This window comes from Micromys minutus (assembly GCF_963924665.1).
Source record: "Micromys minutus genome assembly, chromosome: 13".
Taxonomy (NCBI): Eukaryota; Metazoa; Chordata; class Mammalia; order Rodentia; family Muridae; genus Micromys; species Micromys minutus.
In genome coordinates this window covers 10,310,025-10,329,046 of record NC_137982.1, presented here as the reverse complement: position 1 = coordinate 10,329,046, position 19,022 = coordinate 10,310,025, and the positions used below count along the sequence as shown (strand labels likewise).

The following is a 19,022-nucleotide window of genomic DNA, read 5'->3' as shown; positions in this document are numbered from 1 at the left end:
AGGCATAGTGATGCACTCAGGAGGCTGTGGCAGGAAAATGTCACAGTGAGGCTCTGATAAAGAAAAAAGAACTAGAAGAAAAGATTTCATATACAAATTTAATATATCTAAAAGAAAGTTTTAATCTAAAGCTGACTAAATCACACTCAGTTATGGGCTACGGAAACGTCCCACCATAATTTGCTGTGTTCCAACTCTATTGCTAGAAAAGTTGTAAACCAGAAGAGTTTATCAGGAAAGGGTGCAGGCAGGGCCAATGCAGCAAAGCAACACACTGTAAAAGTGGCTAAAGGTACAGCTGTGGAGAGCCCACTTTCCAGCAAGGCAGTTGTAATATAACTGCTAAATAAAGAATACAGCTCAGACTCAGACCAAGGTTCTGCAGCAGGCAGACAGCCACACAGCACCCTGACCTCAGCAAGCACTTGAAGTCTTTCCTTCAAGACAGAAAGGACCAGAACACACACCTTCACGGTTTGAAGAATAAACAGGATACCAGGAATGAAGTGGTCAGGTAAATGCCAGCTAATGTTCAGACACCAGCTCACTCCCATTTTCTTCCAAGATACTCTTTTGTCCCCCTAATATTTATTTTTATGTAGATGAGTGTCTGTCTTCACTTTCACACACACTGGAAGGAGAGCAGTCAGTACTCTTAACTGTTGAGACATCTCTCCAGCCCCTTTCATGTCACTCTTATCCTCATGAATTCACTTCCTTGTGTCTGTATCTGGAAACCTGTACGTTTATTCTGCAAGTAGGACCCCAGGGAACACTCTGAGCAAATGAGCATGAAAGTCTGATCTTCCAGCTAGTGCCTAGAGAGACTGACATGGCCAAGGGTCCAGCTTTGGTGGCTAGGAAACCACTAGGAACTAGAACAGGCAAGAGGAGAAAAAAAAAAAGGATTACTTAAGCTTTGGCTCCCGTCCTTCACTCGTGTACTGCCAACAGATGAGCCCGATGAGGTCCTGCACTCTGGCGCTGGCCATTGTCACCACAGTCATGGGCAGCAGTCTGTCCTGGCTTGAGTGCAGGGGGAGGTAGACGTCGATCTTCTTAGTTGCAGTTGTGCCCACATGACCCTGTGAATGGAGCACACGCGTGAGAGGAAAGCACAGAGCTTGGTCTTGCAGGCAGTCATGATCCTAGCACAACCATCTCTCACACAGACTTGCCCAGAGCCTAGAAAGTCTCAAGGGGGCTCAAAGTCTACACTCAGGAAGGTGAGTGAGCACTCCTAGAGGAACAAGTACGAGTGTGAACAGAGTTGGTGCTGGTGTTGGTCTGGGTTAACAACTCTCCACCCTTGGAGGTACTAACAGCCCCTGCCATCAGCTGCCTTCCCTGGTAACAGCCATGTCTCTCCTGGAGAAGTTGAAGAGGAGGAACTCACCCTGAGACAAGAGCTTGTCTATATACCTCAGAGACGTCGGGAACTAATCCCATCAGGCAGGGCACATGCTTACAGAGTGCCGCACAGTTCAAGGGTACTTGGTCTTCTGCTCTTGCTCATCCTGCACTACTCGACGCACTCCCAATTTAGCCATTCTCTCTGCATTCTCCTTTCTGCTTTCTGGAGTGCCAGCGCTACTTAACAACACATCTGAGCTGTCCTTTAACACAGGACTGCTTTGCTATTTTTAACTCTTCCTTCCCATAGGTTCTCCTTGTCCCTAGCTCTCATCTCTTTCCCTCTCTAATTCCCAAGTTGCTCTGCTGCCTACAGTGGCTTCCAAGTCATGATCCTTGTGCCTAAGCTGCAGTCATAAGCACACACCACCATGTCTGGCTCTCAGTCATCTTTTCATAATCCCAGACCTCAAGGTCAGGAGGCCATGAAGGTAGTGTTGTCCCCAATAACACTTCCAAACTATTGTTTCCTCTTTTCTTTCAAAATTCTTGTTCTACTGAGTTCCAAACCATCCAACTATAGCAGTAGTGTCCCTTCCTGCTCTGTTCTATGCAGCTCTGGGCCACCGTAGCTTTTTGTCTTTTTCCTTTAGCTACTTTGTGTGGGTTCTGTAGGTTGATGTTGAGGCAACACATGACTGGACAGTAGAGAGTGGGTGGGGACAAAATTGTGGTAAAGCAGAAGAGGAGGAAAAAGAGGGAGTTTCAAGAGGCGGCAAAATGGACACATCTCTGTATGGATAAGGTTGTAATGATTATTTCTAAAGGTTTCTATGGGTCAATTTAATCTTATCTAGGTAGGAAGTTTTTATCTTTGTCAAATGGTTGTAAGCTTATTGTTGTAGAGGGATTGTGGATTGAGAATTTAACATACAAATGTTTGGTAAGTTATTGATTGTGGAGTCAAGTCTTTATCGGGCAGTAGAGGACAGTGTGTGAAAGCAACACGCTGGGATGGTCATGGACCACCCCAACAGAAGCAGCCAGGGAGGGTAGGGTCACAAGAAGCCGGTGTGTGTGTGAGTACTTAGAGGTGGCCTGAAGCCACTAAGATACAAATACCCTGCAGTACAATGTGACTCTACCGAAGATGGTACTAGAGCGGGATAAAAGGTTATCCCTTTTTATTAATACCACATCAGGGTTCTGCACACAGAATAAATCACACTACATGTCATCCCCCCTTTCTCACTGGAGACTAGAGCTTGGTCCTTCTGGCCTGAGTCTTACTCACAGGCATGTCCAGTGTATCACAAGGAGAAGTGTGCAAAGACAGTTCAGCTTATACTGGCGCACTTAACTGGCCCACTTCACCTCCCACCCCAAGGCACGGCAGCAGTCACCTCACTGCAGCAAGTGGAGCCACCGCCACTGTACCAGTTGCTGCTCATGTCCCAGATCCCTTTTCTTCCTACTGTCTTTCCATTTTGCTAGCAAGTTCAAGGACATGTACTGCAAAACTGTGTTTCAATGGAAGAATGGTGTTTTCAGCAAACGGCAGTGGGGTAGCCAGTGAACAACATGCAATAGGATGAACTTGCATTCCTATTTCATAGCATATACAAAGATAAATTATAACAGGTAAAATCATAACACTCAGCAGGACAAATCTTCATGACCTTGACTTAAGCACTGATTTCTTTAAATGACATAAAGTTAAGCAACAAAAAAATAAATCAGCTTAGCAATATTTTTAAAATGTGTTCACCAAAGAATATTGTCAGTAAGTTAAAAAGGTTACCCACAGAAGGAGAAGGAAGAGTTGCGTTTACCTGGTAAGGGTTTACCATCTAGAGCATGCTGAAAACTCTCAAGATACAATACAAAAAATAATCCTATTAAAATATTGGCAAAGGATTTGAGTAGACATTTCTCTGAAGAAAAAAATACAAGTCACCAATAAATATATGAAAGGATACTCCACACCATCTATCATAATGCAAGTCCCAGCCACATAGAAGGTGCTAAGTTGCCACTGTGTAGAGGTAGTTACAATACAATTGCTTGTGCAAGCATGCATATACACACACTTCCATCCCCACCCCCCACCCCTGCACACATACTAGTAGAGTGTCCCTCTTCTATAAGCACATCCTGCATTGGGTTTGCAGTACAGCGGAAGGGCTCAACGCTAAAACCCATCATATGAAAAGCCTCTTTCCATTTCTCTAGTGAGTGAAAATGACAATGAATAAAGACCAACCTCTCACAGCACTGTCTGGTCCATCTGGTAGCCCATCAGCGTTTAGCTACCTTGGCCTGAAAGTGTTCCTGGGATGTGTCTGGACACACATCTGTGGATACCTTTCTGTATCTCTCGCTTTGAAGACCCTACTACTCACTAGATCTAAAAGGCTCTTCATCACCTGTCCTTCTTTAATGTGTGTTCTTGGCCACTGTGTTGCTCTAGGCTTCTGTTCCTCACATGTAAAATGATAATGGTAAGACTCTTAGGACTGATGCTGAAGCCTCAGCTCTTGGCTCCTGCTCACAGCTCCTTCACTACTGAGGCAATAGAAAGAAGCCCTTCCAGCCAACAGAGTGGGAGAAGATCTTTACCAGCCCCACATCAGATAGAGGCCTATTATCCAAGATATACAAAGAACTCAAGAAGCTAGACACCAGAGAATCAAACAACCCTGTTAAAAAATTGGGTACAGAGCTAAACAAAACGTTCTCAATTGAGGAATATCGAATGGGTGAGAAGCATCTAAGGACATGCTTGACATCATTAGCCATCAGGGAAATGCAAATCAAAACAACCCTGAGATTCCACCTCACATCAGTCAGATTGGCCAAGATCAAAAATTCAGAGGACAGCAGATGCTGGCGAGGATGTGGAAAAAGAGGAACACTTCTCCACTGTTGGTGGGGTTGTAAACTGGTACAACCACTCTGGAAATCAGTCTGGCAGTTCCTCAGAAAACTGGACATAGTACTACCTGAAGACCCTGTTATTACACTTCTGGGCATATACCCCAGAGACGCTCCAATATACAACAAAGACACATGCACCACAATATTCATAGCAGCTCTATTTATAATAGCCAGAAGCTGGAAAGAACCCAGATGTCCTTCAGTAGATGAATTGATACAGAAATTGTGGTACATTTACACAATGGAGTACTACTCAGCTATCAGAAACAATGGCCTAACGGAATTCTCAAGAAAATGGATGCATCCAGAGAATATCATCCTGAGCAAGGTAACCCAGTCACAAAAGAACAGACATAATATGCAGTCACTGATAATGGTATACTAACCCCAGAAAGCTCTGAACACCCCAGAAACAACTCACAAACTGTGTGAAGTTCAAGAAAAAAAAAAAAAAAAAGAAAAAACCATTATGTTTACTCCTTACACACCAAGAAAACTTTGTTTAATTCCAGGTTACATCCTGTTTGACATGAACTTTATGCTCATTGTAACTAGTAAGATCTTAATGCACTCTATCAAACCTTATTTTAAAAAAAGCCAAGCAATGACAAAAATGTATTCATATACTTTTACGTAAAAATGCTTGAAATTTGTACATTTATCTTTGTTTTTTTTTAAAAATAAAGTTCTTCAATTAAAAAAAAGAAAGAAAGAAGCCCTTCTCAGTTACCCTCCCACAGGTACCCTGTTCACTCCCCCTTTGTACCCCTTAACAATTTAGGATTATGACTTAATTTCTGTTCATCTTTAGTGTGTGCTCTTCCCATCAAATTGGCAATAGTGTCTCTCTGCTCTTGTTCCATACACCATGTCTAGCAGTGTGCCTGGCAGACTGAAGAACCCCCCTTCACTTTATAATTCTAGCATTCTAAGAGTCCAAACCCAAATAAGAAAAAAGAAGTTGGTTTTAAAATCATTTTACATAAATGATACTTCTCTTACAAAGCAATAACTAACATTAGGCCAAGTGATGATCCCCAAGTCTAAAGGTATCAAGTGTGTAAGAAAATCAATTCTCTACAATATTCCTGTCTTTTTCATAGGTGCACCCTATGTGCACACTCACATCTCCTGTATGTTTCTTGCTTAGAAATATTCTCCAGCAAGTATGTTGATGCTGAACTAATCATAGCGGAACCTTCCTGGAGAGCTGTGATAGTTAGTCTTGGTGTCAACTTAACTGCAGCTGGAGCCTGAAGCTAAAACCCAAACTGCCTGGTGTACCTTTCAGAGACTTGTTTTTCTGTTTTGTGTTGTTGAGACAGGGTTTCTCTATATAGCTCTGGCTGTCCTAGAACTAGCAAAGGCTGGGATTAAAGGTGTGTACCACTTCAGTCTGGCTGAGGGACTTTTCTTGGCTGAATTCTGAGGTAGGAAGACTCATCCAAATCTGGGCTACTGCTAGTGGCAGTCCACATAAAAGGGCATAGAAGATGGAAGCCTTGTTCTTGGCCAGCTTGCCCTCTTTCCTGCTGGCAAGATGCAGAGCCAGACTCCAAAGAAGACTGAAAACAAGCCACTCTCCAGGAATCCTCCTAGGCTCAAGCAGCAGGCTGGGACTGCTGAGACATCCAGTCTCATGGACTGAATACCTGGATTCTTGGCTTTCCACTGGGACAAAGCCACTGTTGACTGTCCTGAGCACAGCCTATAAGCCAGTTTAATAAATCCTTTTACACACACATGCGCATGCGCACGCATACTCATAGCTCTTCCCTTTCACTCACTAAGCTGTCTCCCCAGCCTCCTGCTTTTCCTATTTATCCTCACTTATTCCTGCTGTTACTGTTTGCAGAACGACAGCCAAGTGACCACAGACAGGGCTGACATCTCAAGATGTGGAAACCACAGGGCAAGACAATGTGAATCTGCTCCACAACCTGCAATGTGCTTCCTGCATACTGAGCAGCTTACTAGCTGCTTCTGATTTCAGGCCCACTCTGATCTCATACTCGGATGGGGTTCACAGTGATAGCACACAAGTTCTAAAGAGAACACTGACCCTTCTAGCACGAACAGACATCTGTTTAGCGCTTTGGCTCTATCTCACCTATTTCTCAGCTCAACTCTAAGAGAGGGTTTACCTTTATATTCCAGCGGAGAAAACTAAGGCTTGCTTCCTACAATATCGTCTCCTGCTCAATATCCCACAACCACATGGAAGAACCCACAACAGCTCAACCTGAGCCAGGGTGAGGTGACTCCAAAACCACTGTTTGAATATCTGACTCCTTCACCTTCTTAGCCAGTCCAAGTGCCACTAAAACCCACTTTCTGCAGCTAACCTCTCTCTTCCTTTGTCCTCATAAACACGACCAAAGATCTATGTTGAACAGTCTCTTACAGAAGATCTAGAGCTGAGGGAGGAGAATATAAAGGCACCAAGACTCCCAGAACCCCTCTGATCCTAACTGCAGGACAATCACTGTTGGTTAGAAAACCCTGGCAGGTGTTAATAGCACATCCTATGGTCCCTTAACCCTGATCATTTCATATGAAATCAGAAAAAAAGAGATGCTTAGTAAATGAATGAAACGCTTTATCATTTCAATTTTCTACTACCATCTTGGGAAAGTGCCTTGTACAAACCCTAAAATTATCTATTTTAATGAGGAAGCGCTTCTAAAAAAGCTCCAGGTGGTGGCAGTGAGCTTGATCTGAGAGTCCCTGTGTTGCAAGATTTAGAGAAAATCATCTAAAACATAAAACAATCCATCAACATAATAGAAAGTAATTAACTTGTAAAAAAAAAAAAATAAGGTGACCAAAGGATTAAAAGTATTCATCACACATGAAGAAAGCAATATTCCAGAGGCCTAACATCCAAGTATTAAAAAGCAACTAACAATAAACAAAGATCGTGTCATACAGCTTTACTGCACAGCAATTTATGTGCTCCCCAATACAGGATTGGGAAGATAAAGCCATAATTAGAGCTCAAGAGAGGGCTTCACAGGGACCAGGTTCAGCTGTATCTTCCTCCCCTCTCATGTGTTCAAATACCCACTGTAACACCATGCTGGGACCTGAAGGCCAAGTCTAACAAGCATGGTGTGGAGCAGACCCCCAGCAGTCTCCTGGCCTGCTGGGGAGTGAGCACTCTAAGAAGGAAAAGATAAAGGCTGCCAAGAAAGCCCAGAGGCGGTCATCCTTGAAGGGGCTGAAGAGGGATTTTAGGAAAACCTTCATGCTCCCTGACAGAGAACCATGAGTCCAGAAAAGCTGCTTACTGTGTTTACAATGAGCACAACGGAGGCAGGGCAGAGGTCCCATCTGAGACGTGGTGATTTTATGAGTGATTTTAATATTTTGCTTTGTATTTTCTATAATAAATACTATGTTGCCAATTAGAAACAAAAGACTGTAATTATAAACAATAACAGCAGCAAAAAGGAGATGAACAGAGCAAGGGTAAGTACCACTCAAGGGATAAGGGCATTTGGTAAGAGAAAGAAGCATGGAAATGCAGCTCATGCTAAGGCACCAAGCAAACATGTACTAGGGACAAAGTATGTGAGTAAGGCCCAGGGTTAAATAACTTTTATTAAAGAAAAATAAAAAGCAACAAATCCAGCAGGTGAGATACCTCAGCAAATAAAGCACTTGCTGCCAGACGCGATGACCCAGGGCCCACAAAACAGAGTGGATTCCCTCAAACTGTCCCGACAACACTACACTGTGGCATGTGCAAACAGACACACATATGACCAGGTACGGTTTAAATATGTAACTTAAACCTAATTTTAAATGATGACTTGTAGGCAGCAGAAGACTGCTTCCTCAGCCTGTGCTCTCTGCGATCAGCTCTCCTATCATCTGTACCAACTAGTTGCCTGGGTTACACAGGCTAGAAACTGCCCTGAAACTTTCTCCTCCTGTCCTGTGGCACTGGCCCAGATGAGGCCACATCATCCTCTTTGTCATACTGGAACAGCAGTGTTCCAACTGTCTTCACCTCAGGAAGCCCACATCTTCACAGCCCTGCCTCCTTCCTGCCAACAGCAGAGATTTCCCTCAAACAACAGATCACACCAGTCAGAAACCTGCTGTTTCCACCACTGGACGCTAACATTTCTGCCTCGGCATGGCAGCTAATAACCTAAATAACCAGCCAATGCCTTACTGCTACTCAGTACACAGAGCAATTCAGAGCACAGACTTGCGGTCACCTGCATCCAGATTTGAATCCTGGCTCTGAGAGCCACCCTTAGACACTGAGCAAGTAACTGCACCTCTCAGAACCTACACTTTCTCACTGGGATAAGCAAATATAAGGTGTGTATCTCATACAGATCACACCCACATATACTCACTGACCAAGGAATGCAGACTTTCCTCTGCCCTCCAACTCTCCTCTTTCAAGAAGGGCAAAGTCCACAATCACTGTCTTGCCTCTACTTCCAAGCACCGTAATTCTCACAACCTTACAGTTCACTGTTTTCTATCTCTCCCTCCCTCTTCTCTCATCCACAGTGAATGACAGAAACACAACAACCACATCCCGTCCATTTGTGTATGTTCCTTGGGCCTAAAGTACAGCAAAGGTTTAGGGTTAGCTAAACAAACTCCTCAGGTCTCCCTTCTTTCTTTCCTTGGAATCTGACTGCCTCTGTTACTCCAGGCCACTCTCTTCTCTGAAATGCCTCCTGCACACCTAACACAGGACCTGACATACAGCGAGTAAGGACTTGAATTCTTCATTACCCTGCAGCTTACATAGCTAGACATTTTTAACATCCCACTATTGTAAGCTGTGCTTTCTAAAGCATTCTTTGATGTAAATATGTACACATTCTAAGTGTATATTACTGGGTCTTTGTAGCATAAGATAAATTGGAAACGTGTTTTCAAGCCCATCAAAACAATAATAACATTAAGAAACATACACAATCTGATTAATAATCTAACAATTAGCTATTTCAATAGAAAAATATAAAGCTTAAAAACAGTTTATCACACAGAATGTAAACAGGAACTAACTGAAACATACAGCAATGGACATGAGGATGGGTTGGTCCATTTAGACAATGTCTCATTAACTAAAATAATGTAGAACCTAGATGCATATGTATGTATGTACATATATATGTATGTATGTATGTATATATGTATGTATGTATGTATGTATGTATGTATAGCCTACATTATCTACTGCCTATAATAAAGCTAATTTCAAGATTATATACTTCATAGTTTCCAAAATAGAGGAATCAGAAAGAATAACAAGTGTGCTCAATTTCGAATAATCTTTTTTTTAAATTTATGTTAAACTAGGTGTGCACTCGCTTTTAATTCCAGCACTAAGAAGACAGAGGCAGGTATCGCTGCAGTTTAAGGCCAGCCTGGTCTACATAGAGAGAACCTGTTTCAAGAAAAAAACAAACCAAAAAAAAACCCAAAACAACGACAAAACCCTGCATTGTGTGTGTGTGTGTGTGTGTGTGTGTGTGTGTGTGTGTGTGTGTGTGTGTATGTGTGTGTGTGTGTGTGTGTGTGTGTGTTGCCTGAATGTGTATCTGTATACCACATGTGTGGCTAATGTCTGAGGTGAAGAGAGTGTTGGACCCCTTCAAACTGGAATTACAAACAATTAATTGTGAGCCACCATGTGGGTGCTGGGAATCAAACCTAGGTCCTCTGGGAGAGCAGCCAGTGCTCTTAATTGCTTAAGTGTCATCTTTCAAAGCCTGTTCCTGATGGTCTTTGGACAGGGTCTCACTATATAGCCCTTGCTGGCCAGAAACTTGCTACGCAGGTCTTGCTGGCCTCAAATGTATGATCTTCCTATCTTTGCTTCCTGCACAATGCTGGGACTGCAAGCTATATGCCTGCTTCAAATGATCCTCATTTAGGAACTACCCTCAAGTGACTCAAGTGAACTAAGACTTACAAACACAAAGCTCAGTTAGCAGGGCTACTTAACATCAACGCTTCTAATAATAAACTGAATAGGAGATCTCCAAACTGTTGCTAAGTGTTCAATTTCTCTGCCAAAGAAAAGAAACAGAAAGGACAGACAGCTTGGCTTCTGCAATTAAAGAGACAAAAAGCAGGCAATGTTATTCCATTAGTCACAACTGCACAAGCAGATCATTATATGTAATTTTAATGCAGAAATAAATGCATCAGTGTATTCAGACAACATAATAACGCAAATTGATAAAAGGTTTATTTGTAGCCTTTGAAAGGAAACATGTTTAAAGCAATGGCTGCTTTGCCTTTCTATTGACACCTTTCTCCCTAGCCTCCTGAACAGGGACAGAAGAATGCTGGGCTCTATATGCTGTGTTCTATGTTCTGTGCTCTATAGGTGCCACACAGGTGATAGCGAGGCATCTGGTACATTTAAGTGCTCACTTCTATGAGAATATTTAATGGCTTCCATTTGAAGAGAAGTAATATTTTCAATCATAATCCAGCATAAACCAGATTATCTAACTGTGAGAAATAAAGAGGCTCTATATAACAGAGGCAAAACTTCTAAATACTACAATCTTATGGGCTCAGGAGATGAACTCACTTTTTTTACATTCAAAATAGTAGCAATGAATATGAATAGATTTTATATAAAACTATATGACAAATCCATTCAGAGCTATGGAGTTGGCTTAGTACTGCTATCTTAACCCTCAATAAATCTAGACTGCTTAAAGGCTATTAAATTAACATTTCCCTGATCTGGCACCTGTAGTCAAGTTAATTTGTCAAAAACATTTCTACAGTTTGTCACTGGACACTGTATTTTCTGACAAGCTTAAAATAAAATTGACAAAATCTCATTAATTCCCTCTGAATCACCAACCTTGGTTCCATTAAGCTTTTATTATCAAGAACGTCAACTGTCACTCCTTCTTTAAGGAGGTCAAGTTCTGATTTGGTGCTTTTCAGATCCTTGCCATCATAACAGAAGCTGGGAGGCAGCACAGTGTGGTGGTGAAGAACACAAACCGGGACCCAGACCTACACATAAGGCCAATACAGGCTGACCTTCAGCAACTTAAGCTGTTTAGGTCATGACTTCCCATCTATAAAGAATGAGAGCCTGAGTTTGGATCTCCAGAACCCATATAAGATGCTAGGCACTGGACGAGGTGTGGTGGCACACAGCTTTAATCCCAGCACTTGGGAGACAGAGGCAGGCAGATTCTGAGTTCGAGGCCAATCTGGTCTACAAGCAAGCTTCAGCTCAGCCAAAGCTACATAATGCAATGCTGTTGTAAGTAAACAGCAAGTAGGGCATAGTGGCTTGGTGCTATACAGTCAGCTAATCTAGTCATCAGTGAGCTACAGGTTTAGTGAGAGCGCCTGTCTCAAGAAAATAATAAACAAAAAGTAAGTAAATAAAATGAGAAGCAACATGGCAAGGAAACAACGTCAACCTCTCACCTCCACGCAGGCATGAGAGCACACACAGGGTTTTAAAGCCTGGAGAATAACAGTCCTCCCTCACGGGGATGTACAGAGGACCTGAAAAGGTTACATACAGAAGCATCCATTTCTCTGACCCACAGTAACAGTTCATGAAATGTTCCTGCCCCTATGCTTGCTATATGTGAATATAATAATTTTACTTTCTAATCAGAGACTTAAAAGGTTTTACTGACATCCATAGATTTGAAATTCTTAAGACACCTTCTGGGTATCTCCTTTAAAACACCCTCAGAATGTGGAATTCAGCAGCCTTTCCTGAAGCCCTAAACTGGTGTGGCCCTGTCACCAGCTAAAAACAAAACAACAAACAAACAAGCCTCACTCCCAGGGACATCTTGACAATTACCTGTGTCTTCCTACTGGATCAGTCTTCCTGCAGAGTGTGTCGCTGACCGTAGTTCGAGCTGAATGACACTGAAAAAGTCTACTGCTTCTTTCCAGCGCTCCTCACACCCCATCCCAGCCGCCTTTATAGCCTAGGACCAAAACTCAAACTACACCAAACCAAACCAAACAAAGTCCAATGCCACCTGGTCTGCTAAGTACTGTGGAGTACACCAGACTGTAACCTTTTCAAGAGGACGGCACAGAAAAAGTGTAACATAGCAAATGTTAAATCGACAGCACTAGACAGCTACTAGGAAGTTGTTGCTCTCAAGAAAACCGTTCCCTATTTAAAATGTTTGATGCTCTGATCCTTGGTGGTGGGGAGGAGCCTAGCACCCCTGTTTTAAAGGCAATGAGTTATCCCCTGTGGTTTGAACAATAAACTTAAATAACTCTTTAAATTAGCAATGAGGGCCAGCGAGAATACTCAACAGGAACAGGTACTTGCTCAATAAACCTGACTCTTGGATTCTAGAAACTATGATTGACAGAAACCCAATTCCTGAAAGTTGTCCTCCAACCTCCACACACTCACTGTGACAATATGACAAGCTCCCTACAACACACATGTAATAATAATACTTTTTTTTTCTAGACAAGGTCTTATTATGCAGCCCCAGCTAGCCTGGAACTAGCTATGTAGACCAGCTGGTTTCAAACTCAGAGACAGATCAGCCTGCCTCTGCCTCTGAAGTGCACTACCATGCCCAGCCAGTAAAATAAAAAATTTAAAAATATATATCAACTAGAAAAATATAATCATTCATTTTTAAATTTATATTAAGCAGTAAACAAAGACTAGGGGAAGCATGAGGGGAAAACTAAAAGCCTAATCAGACTGTAACAAGAATGGCAGCCACTTTGCTCAAGCTACCATGCTGGTGGGATCATCATGTCTAGGGTGCTAGGCCCCTCAGCGCAGAGGCAGAAGGACTGGCCTGAACTGTGGGCCTGTCATCTTTGAGCTGTGTGACTTCTGCACAAGTCTGTAACTTCTCTGGAAGTCAAGTTCCCTCAGCTGTGAAATACATGAGAACCTCTGGTTCAAAATACCACAGTCTAAATAAAGCAAAAGTTAAGCCTGTACCAGGGCTCTGTGTGGCTGGGGTGCAGATCTGGGCAGACATCCTGGGTTGGTGCTCATATCTCTCCTGCACGAGCTCTGTTCCCAACTGTTACACAGTGATCCTTCTAATGAGGCCAAAGCTGCTGCTCAGGCCAAGCAGATTTCTGGACAAAATATCCCTCTATGGAGAGGGAGGTACAGGCAACAGGGAAAGGGCTCTCTTTTGATTGTTTGCCAAGAAAATCCACAGCATTCTCCTCTCATCAACCTGGAGATAGGTACAGTATGTCCTAGGATTCAGCCACCTTAAAGCCGTCTTTACAGGATAAAAAGTGTCCATTTTGAATATTCATAGCCATTGTGGGATTTTTTGATCATTAAATGCTACACCATACTTTGCATTTAATTATACAAACAATGGCTTCCATAATGATAATAATATCAGGGAAAGGTAATTTGCATGAACTAAGCCCCATCACCTAGCATAAGTTTAGAGACCTCTTTATTATTAAATCATTTATATAATAAAATCAATATGCTTTAAAAGTAAAAATAGGGTTTTTTAAGACCATAAAGAAGAGTTACATGTTTTAAACACTATCAATTTTCATAGTATAATGAGTCTTTTTAAGATTTAATACCAACTTTCAACATTAAAACTCAAGGGAGAACGCATGCTTGGCTCCATTACTAGTTGGTGGAGCTCTTGACAAAGGTCACACAGTTGGCCATCACACAGTCCTCAACTACAGGGAGCTTTGGCACAACCCTCCAATTACTCCACAGACAGCTCAATTTCAGAGACTGAAACATTTCTAAGCAGAGTTGCAAAGACAGTGAGGATCCAGACACACATTTTCTTGCAGAGTTTCAGCTGATTAAACACTAACATAAATATTCACCTTAAAATTTTATCATTTCCTTGAGTTACCTCGTCTTTGAGACCCACAAATTTCTGTGCAGTACCAGACTCATGCCTACTTTATCACTTTAAGACTTGATGTTCTTTGATGATAGAATTGAAATGTTTCGCCGAATCATCATTTAGTAAGCCCTAAAACCCTTTTAAAATTAATCTTTCATGCACATACAGCTTATCCAAAGTTGGGCTATAATTAGACAGCCCTGGCATAAATGAGCTTACTACTTTATTTGCTCAATCAGTGTATGTCTCTTCAGTAATTATAATTAATTCAAGTCCCTGATGCACCTCCTAACAAACAATGTAAAAACATCAAACAAAATGGAAATAAATAGCCTTACATTCCTCCAATTATGATATCCACTTCCATCCTTAAAATGCATATGTGAGATCTGGGGTAGGTCTACTCTGTATTTAAAAAAAAAAAAAAAAAGCCATGCAAAGAGCCCGTGACTCGGGGACTGAAACACACGTGCGTTTCCCATAGGAAAATACAGACAACAATGGTCAACTGAAGATTCTCATTTACAGTTTGAAGATGCACAGAAACAGAACCAGCAAGAAAGCAAATCATTACTGTGTATCTAGAATGACCCTGAGAAAATGGCTTGAAGTTACACATGAAATTTATAACTGCAAAGCAGCATCTAAAACTTTCCCCAGTTTCTTTTTGGAGGAACTCTGGGCTATGAGTTTTCCTCTTAGCACTGCTTTCATTGTGTCTCATAAGTTTGGGTATGTTGTGCCTTCATTTTCATTAAATTTTAAAAAGTCTTTAATTTCTTTCTTTATTTCTTCCTTAACCAAGTTATTGAGTAGAGCGTTCTTCAGCTTCTGTGTGGATGTGGGCTTTGTGTTGTTTTTGTTATTATTAAAACAGCCAGCCTTAGTCTGTGGTGGTCTGATAGGATGCATGGGAGTATTTCAGTCTTCTTGTATCTGTTGAGGCCTGTTTTGGGACAGATTATATGGTCAGTTTGGAGAAGGTACCACAAGGTGCTGAGAAGAAGGTGTATTCTTTTGTTCTAGGATGGAATGTTCTGTATCTGTTCAGTGTCTGTTCCCATGACCTGTCCATTGCTGAGGGTGGGGTATGAAAGTCACCCACTGAAACTCTACCAAGCCTTCACCAGGCTCCTGGGCAGAAGCCCAAGGGAGCAAGAGGAAGGAACCTTCACTTTTTACAATGAGGGGAAAGTAGAGTCCATGAGCTCTGAGGACAGTTAGTACTGAGCACTTGAAAGACGACCGAGGATCACTACAAGTTTGAGGCTAGCCTGGCTTCCACTGTAAGTTGGAGGATGCCTAGACTCACAGTGAGACTGCACATAGCACACGCCACTGAGCCAACCACTGGGCTGGCTGTAAGGATTGAGACCTTACTGTGTTCTCTCTACCACTGTTGGGCACTGCTTGTTGGGCATCTATCCAGAATCCCAGTATCTCATTTAATTCACCCATGAAGACTGTCTTGGAGCTGAGGATAATTTTTATGTAGGCTACTCCAAATTCCTTAGGAGACAATGTCAAGTCCTCCTCCCATGGCAAACCCCTATCCCTGGGATAATATCATACCTGAAGCGCTCACTATCTAGCAAGGGGTACAAATGTTGTACAACTTCAAAACTACAGTTCACCATTGGAAAAGGAGGAAAGGGAACAGAGAAGGACTGCCTCAGTTACTCAGGGAGTGGAGAGGCTTGCAGGTGGGCACACTGGAGCTTGGTAATCCTTTATTCCTGGGGTTAAAATGCAAAAGAACATAAGGCCCCTTAAAAAGCTGGTGGCAACCTCTTTAGTTCACAGCAGCAGTCAATACCAACTCATAGGTCATAAGGATAGCCAGTTTTGAGTAGAGAGACAAATCTGTAATTGTGAGTTCTTTCTGGTACCCAGGTGGCAGTACTCCAGTGTGCTGTCATCCAGGGAGGAAATAACAATTTGGCCCTTGGAGGGAAGGGTCAGCAGCACATGGTATCAACCTTCATTTGACTAGGGCCTTGAGGTGGTCACAGTGCTTCTCAGTTTATAACCCTTTGCAGGAAGGGGCAGCCCAGACTTGCTGGTTTGTAGAAACTTGAGAGTCACTGGTGCACCTGGGCCCCCGGGGTGTCTATCTTAGCCCCCTGACATTTCTTCATGCTCATCCTGAGGCTCAGTCAGTCTGATCTGCTTTGAGGTCCTAACTAAACCAGACACAGGCAGAGTCGGATTTTTATCTTATTAAAATAGATATGGCTAATTTGTCTTTTCAAATTCATTTTAAATTAAATTGGATTTTCTTGGAAGGCTGCAGGGTCAGTTCCCCTGCTAGAAGGCAGGACAAAGGTTAATTGCACGCCCTTCACCAGCTCTTCTGCTCTCCTGGGCAGACTCTGATAACCTGCCCCAGAGGCGGGGAAGGCTTTGGTTTATTGGGCAATAATGCTGCCATTAGAACCATTTACCATTATGCCAGGAAACCCTTTTTTTAAAAAACAAAACAAAACAAAACAAAACAAAAATTCCAAGATATGACTGCGGTAACAGGAAAGAAATGTAATGTTGTTACCAGGTCGAAGCCAGTTCTTTTAAAACATGAAATCAACCACTAACACCTCAACTCTTTGCTTCCTTAAAAGGTTCCAACTGATGCAACAGTGCACACCCTTCTGGAGCAAACTGTTCACTGATCTCAATGGAAAATCCTACTAATGCTTTCACTTAATTTATCTCATTTTAGACTGTCTATGTTCATGAAAATGTAACCCAATAACTCCCTGTTATACAAAGCATAACAAAGTATGAATACTTAAATAGAGTGTAAATAAAACACTTTATCAATTACATTTTTGTATTCTAAATGAGTGACTTCACTTAGCATGTCGCCTTACACAGCACCACACTATTTTTCAATTAAAAGTCCAGATGTTTCGAAGGCTCCAATAGGCACTAGCAGTTATGAGAAATGCTTTCTCTGCATTGTAATCATCATGGCCACAGCAGCTCCAGGCTGCATTAACAAAGCACGTTTTATTCCAGTCCCTCCCACAGAGGAGGGGATTAGACAACACGGCAAAGCAGGACAGACCCGAGAGCTGGGCAGTCTGCTTCCATCACAAACATCCTCTGAGCTGAGCGTTTACGCTCCACTGCAGGACTTTAGAGAGCAGAGTCCCTGTTAGTAAGCTTGCTTCTTAGCAGGAACAATAATCGGTCTGATTTCCTCAGTGGTGCTGGAGGCTGAGCCCATGGCCCAGACATGCTACACAGCACTGTAAACCTGACTGCATCAACAGTCCATGTGTGTGAGTGAGACAGAAGCACTGCACAGAAGCCTACAGAGGTTCGAAAACCATCGAATGTGTTGTGTTCTTGCTTATGTCTAGCTGATACTAAAAATCAACTAGAACTTGGAGTCAATAAAAGCCACCCATAGTTTGTTACAATTAAAGTCATTTATTTTCATTTTTAATGGCAGTTTCATCTCTTGAAAAACAATTCACCTGAACTGAGACCAAACAAGTACAATTACCCTTTCTTCCATTGGAAGAAAACAATACTAAAGCCAAACAATGCAGTTCTGACAGCTGCAACAAAAATGTTTTTGCATGTAGTATTCTGTTAATTAAATGGTCTCTTTGCCCACAAACAGAAGCAAAAGACCTATATTATAAGCAATATTCCTATGCTTGGTCAACACAGAGTCATTTGTAGAAAATTATAGGTCCTTATCATTAAGAGAAACACTACAAAATTAGCTCAATCCTAAATTTTAAGTTACTTTACAAAATTCTTTCATTTGGAATATTATGGGAGAAGCTATTCTAATCCGGATGTCATTCAAAAGGTAAATGCTGTTAGCCATGTCTGAGCCTCAGAAGGGTCAATCCTGGCAGGCCTATCTCAGCATCTGAAACAGACAGCTTCTGCTCCTTCCTGAAGGAATCTTAGGTGGAACATTTTTAATACATCACAATGACACTTTTTAATGTGCTCCAATCTATTAACCACATGGCAAACTAACGGGGATTTTTAAAATATGGGTTTTATGGCTTTGTGCTAGTGATTAATTAAATAAATAGCCACCATTTCACAAATCATCCCACTAATTAGTCTAAAGCAGATCCTTTACATTTGGTGGTATTCCTGCCATCTGAAGCTCACAGAAGGACAGGAGCTGTGCGGCATGGCCACATCTCTGCACTTTGGCACCCACTGTTGGGACTCACTGCTGGCAACCCACCCTGCAGCCCAGAGGCTGAGGTGCCATCTTTGCAGGTGCTGTAGTCAGCTGGAATTTGGCTCCAGCTGCTCAGAAAAGATGTTCCCCTCAATTATTCTCTTCCCCTAAAGGAAACAATGGGACAACAAAGAACTTAGTGCAGCCTCCAGCTGCAAACACTAACAAGGCTCAGGAGCAGGTGAGGGAGCCGGGCCACAGACCTTCAAGACTGCTCTTCTCAGAGCATGCTATGTCATTGTCTTGAATTCAGGTATTAAACAATTACTTCCAAGTTTTTTTTTTTTTTTTTTTTTTTTTTAAAAAACTCAGGTCACTCTCTCTTGGGATTGACTGAAATTCAACCATAGTTGTTTTAGTAGCATATTTTTAAAGATAATAATTCCTCTGAAAGTGAATTAAATCAAGAATTACTATTTAATGCCAGAAAAAAAAAATCAAACAGGAATGTATCAAGAATATGAGAAGCTTCCAGTCTTAAAATTCATTCCAGAGCAAGGCTTCGCCTTCACTAGGACAGCACACTACTGTACTGAAAGGACTGCCCTCCTCCTCAGCTTTAGCATCATCTCTAAATGAGAGGAGGAAGTGGGGACAGGAGGAAAGACCTGGGCTCTGACCAAGGCAGACACAGAAGGGGCTCG

At 42.1% G+C, this 19,022-nt stretch overlaps 1 protein-coding gene across 7 annotated transcripts in view; it reads right to left on the bottom strand.

Moving 5' to 3' along the window:
* Window positions 1–19,022, bottom strand: part of MAPKAP1 (MAPK associated protein 1) — a 211,676-nt gene that overhangs the window by 124,841 nt on the left and 67,813 nt on the right. For all 7 annotated transcript variants that reach the window (XM_080927363.1, XM_080927361.1, XM_080927365.1 and 4 more), the window contains one exon: window positions 913–1,085. In XM_080927363.1, coding sequence (XP_080783489.1) covers window positions 913–1,085 — 173 coding nt within the window. The remainder of the gene's footprint in view (window positions 1–912; window positions 1,086–19,022) is intronic.